We start from the raw sequence: 1,920 nt of genomic DNA, 5'->3' as shown, positions 1-1,920 counted from the left end.
GCATTAATTTTTTTTTTCTGGATTTGATTAGAGCCTAGAGAAGTGGTCATTGATGACAGTCAGGTCCTTTTGTTGATCCAGGGTTTGCACAAGGAGAGCTTGTTGTGGATTGTTGGTAATGAAAAACAAAAAAAGGTGTCATTTTATTAGTCCCACATTGACTAAGCGGGAGTCAGTTGTGGGTTTCTGATTTTCTTGTTATATTTGTATATTCCTTTTAATTTTATAGTATAGTTATCCTTATTGGAAAAGAGATTACCACATGGTTTCATAACTCTTATTTCACAACAACCTCTATCTAGTTGATTATTGAAAAAGAAACACTATATAGTTACCTTTTGAAACACAAAAATTTGTTGAACCAAGATTTGTGGGCTAATTCTATGCCTCGCAGCTCAAAGGTGAGACATTCCTTAACCTCAGCTTGCACAAATTATAGTATACTTGGGGGTATTCAATAAATCTGAAATCCATGTACATCAGTTGTCTCACATGTTTGAGGAGAACAACCATAGCTGGTTATTAAATGACAAATATGTTGCATGTATATGGACATGTCTACATGAATTTGGCACATTGACTAGTGGAAAATCCTGAAAAATACATAGGATACATGTGCCTTAGACGTTGTTGGACATGTGCCCTACCATTTTCAACATTACACGACTTCAAAATAAAAGTTTTTGTGCTACAACAAACATCCAGGAATGATTGACTTCAATATTACAGAACTTAAAGAACCTTTTATATCTTTTTATCTCTGTTTTAATGCCTAGAAGTTCATGGTGTTGATGCCACTAATGTAGACAATTCTTAAAATTATTTTTATTTGGCATTCATAGGGTAATTTTAAGGTTCAGGAGGATAAAAAGCATAGAGCAGTTTATCAGTCTCTAACTGATTCTGAAAAGAAGCTGCAGTTCTTTTCCGCTCGTCAAGTAGCGTGCCGATTGTTAGGAAGCAGAGGATACCTTTGCCAGAAGGTATTATGTTTCATTTATTTTCTTATTCTGATGGAAGTCTTTTATAATATACACATACATTACGAACCTGCACATGCTATGCATTTGAGAGTCAAATATCTTACAACATAATTCATTAGAACATAAAATAGCAAGATAAACAATAAATAAATAAATAAATAAAACTGACAGGGTTTTACTTGGATGTGTTGTTACCAGTCAAAGATTTTAGTTTGCACCAAGCATAAATTGGTGCAAGAATTGACCTTAATAACGTAATCCACATTCCTTATTATATCAATTTACCCTAGTTGTAATTAGTGTTGGTCCGCTCTTACCTAATGAGCTTGTTTGTTAAAAAAAAAATTAGTATGATTTTTTTTTAAATGGCTAAATAATAAAGACGAATGCCTTAATTTGTGAATAATTCTTAAGAATGCAAGAAGCATTTTTCATAAATGAAATAAATGAAACAATGAATTGCCTAATTTGGAGTACTTCTGCTTTCTCTATTTATTTTTAACTATTTCAATCATTGTTTAAAGTCTGATAGTTTATTAGTTGTTACATTCTTCTGCAATTTGGTGTAACTTCTTTTGTGAGGTGGAGAACTTAAATTATAACTAAAACTACATAATCATATATCCATAGTCAAGCCATAAGATGTTAATCTGAGCATTGTTACATGTTGATTTGCAGTGCTGGCTTCCAATGGAAGATTGCATGTGTTCAAAACTTGTTTCATCTTCTCTCTGGCATGGAATAAAATTTTGGCTCTATATGCATCCAAAGGTGTGAGTTCTTATACCAATTACATGTTTCCCTTTCAATATCTGTTGCTTCTTGTAGTATTTCGAATTCCCTCTCACCTTCTTTTTTTCTACATAGGACTTTTTGCGCCAAAATAACACTGGAAAGTTATTGTGGCAAATTTTTGGAATTCATGCTGCATCTATAT

The 1,920-nt window shown here is 32.5% G+C and overlaps 1 protein-coding gene across 1 annotated transcript in view; it reads left to right on the top strand.

The window, feature by feature from the left end:
• The window catches only part of LOC109845234, a 7,857-nt gene that overhangs the window by 805 nt on the left and 5,132 nt on the right, over positions 1-1,920 (top strand). Inside the window, exons 2-4 of the mRNA XM_020414454.1 lie at positions 843-983; positions 1,662-1,754; positions 1,851-1,920. The exon at positions 1,851-1,920 is cut by the window's right edge and continues 70 nt beyond it. Coding sequence (XP_020270043.1) covers positions 843-983; positions 1,662-1,754; positions 1,851-1,920 — 304 coding nt within the window. The remainder of the gene's footprint in view (positions 1-842; positions 984-1,661; positions 1,755-1,850) is intronic.

Source organism: Asparagus officinalis, chromosome 6, assembly GCF_001876935.1.
Source record: "Asparagus officinalis chromosome 6, Aspof.V1, whole genome shotgun sequence".
NCBI lineage: Eukaryota > Viridiplantae > Streptophyta > Magnoliopsida > Asparagales > Asparagaceae > Asparagus > Asparagus officinalis.
Note: the sequence above shows the minus strand (reverse complement) of the source record. Positions and strands in the feature narration are given on the sequence as shown.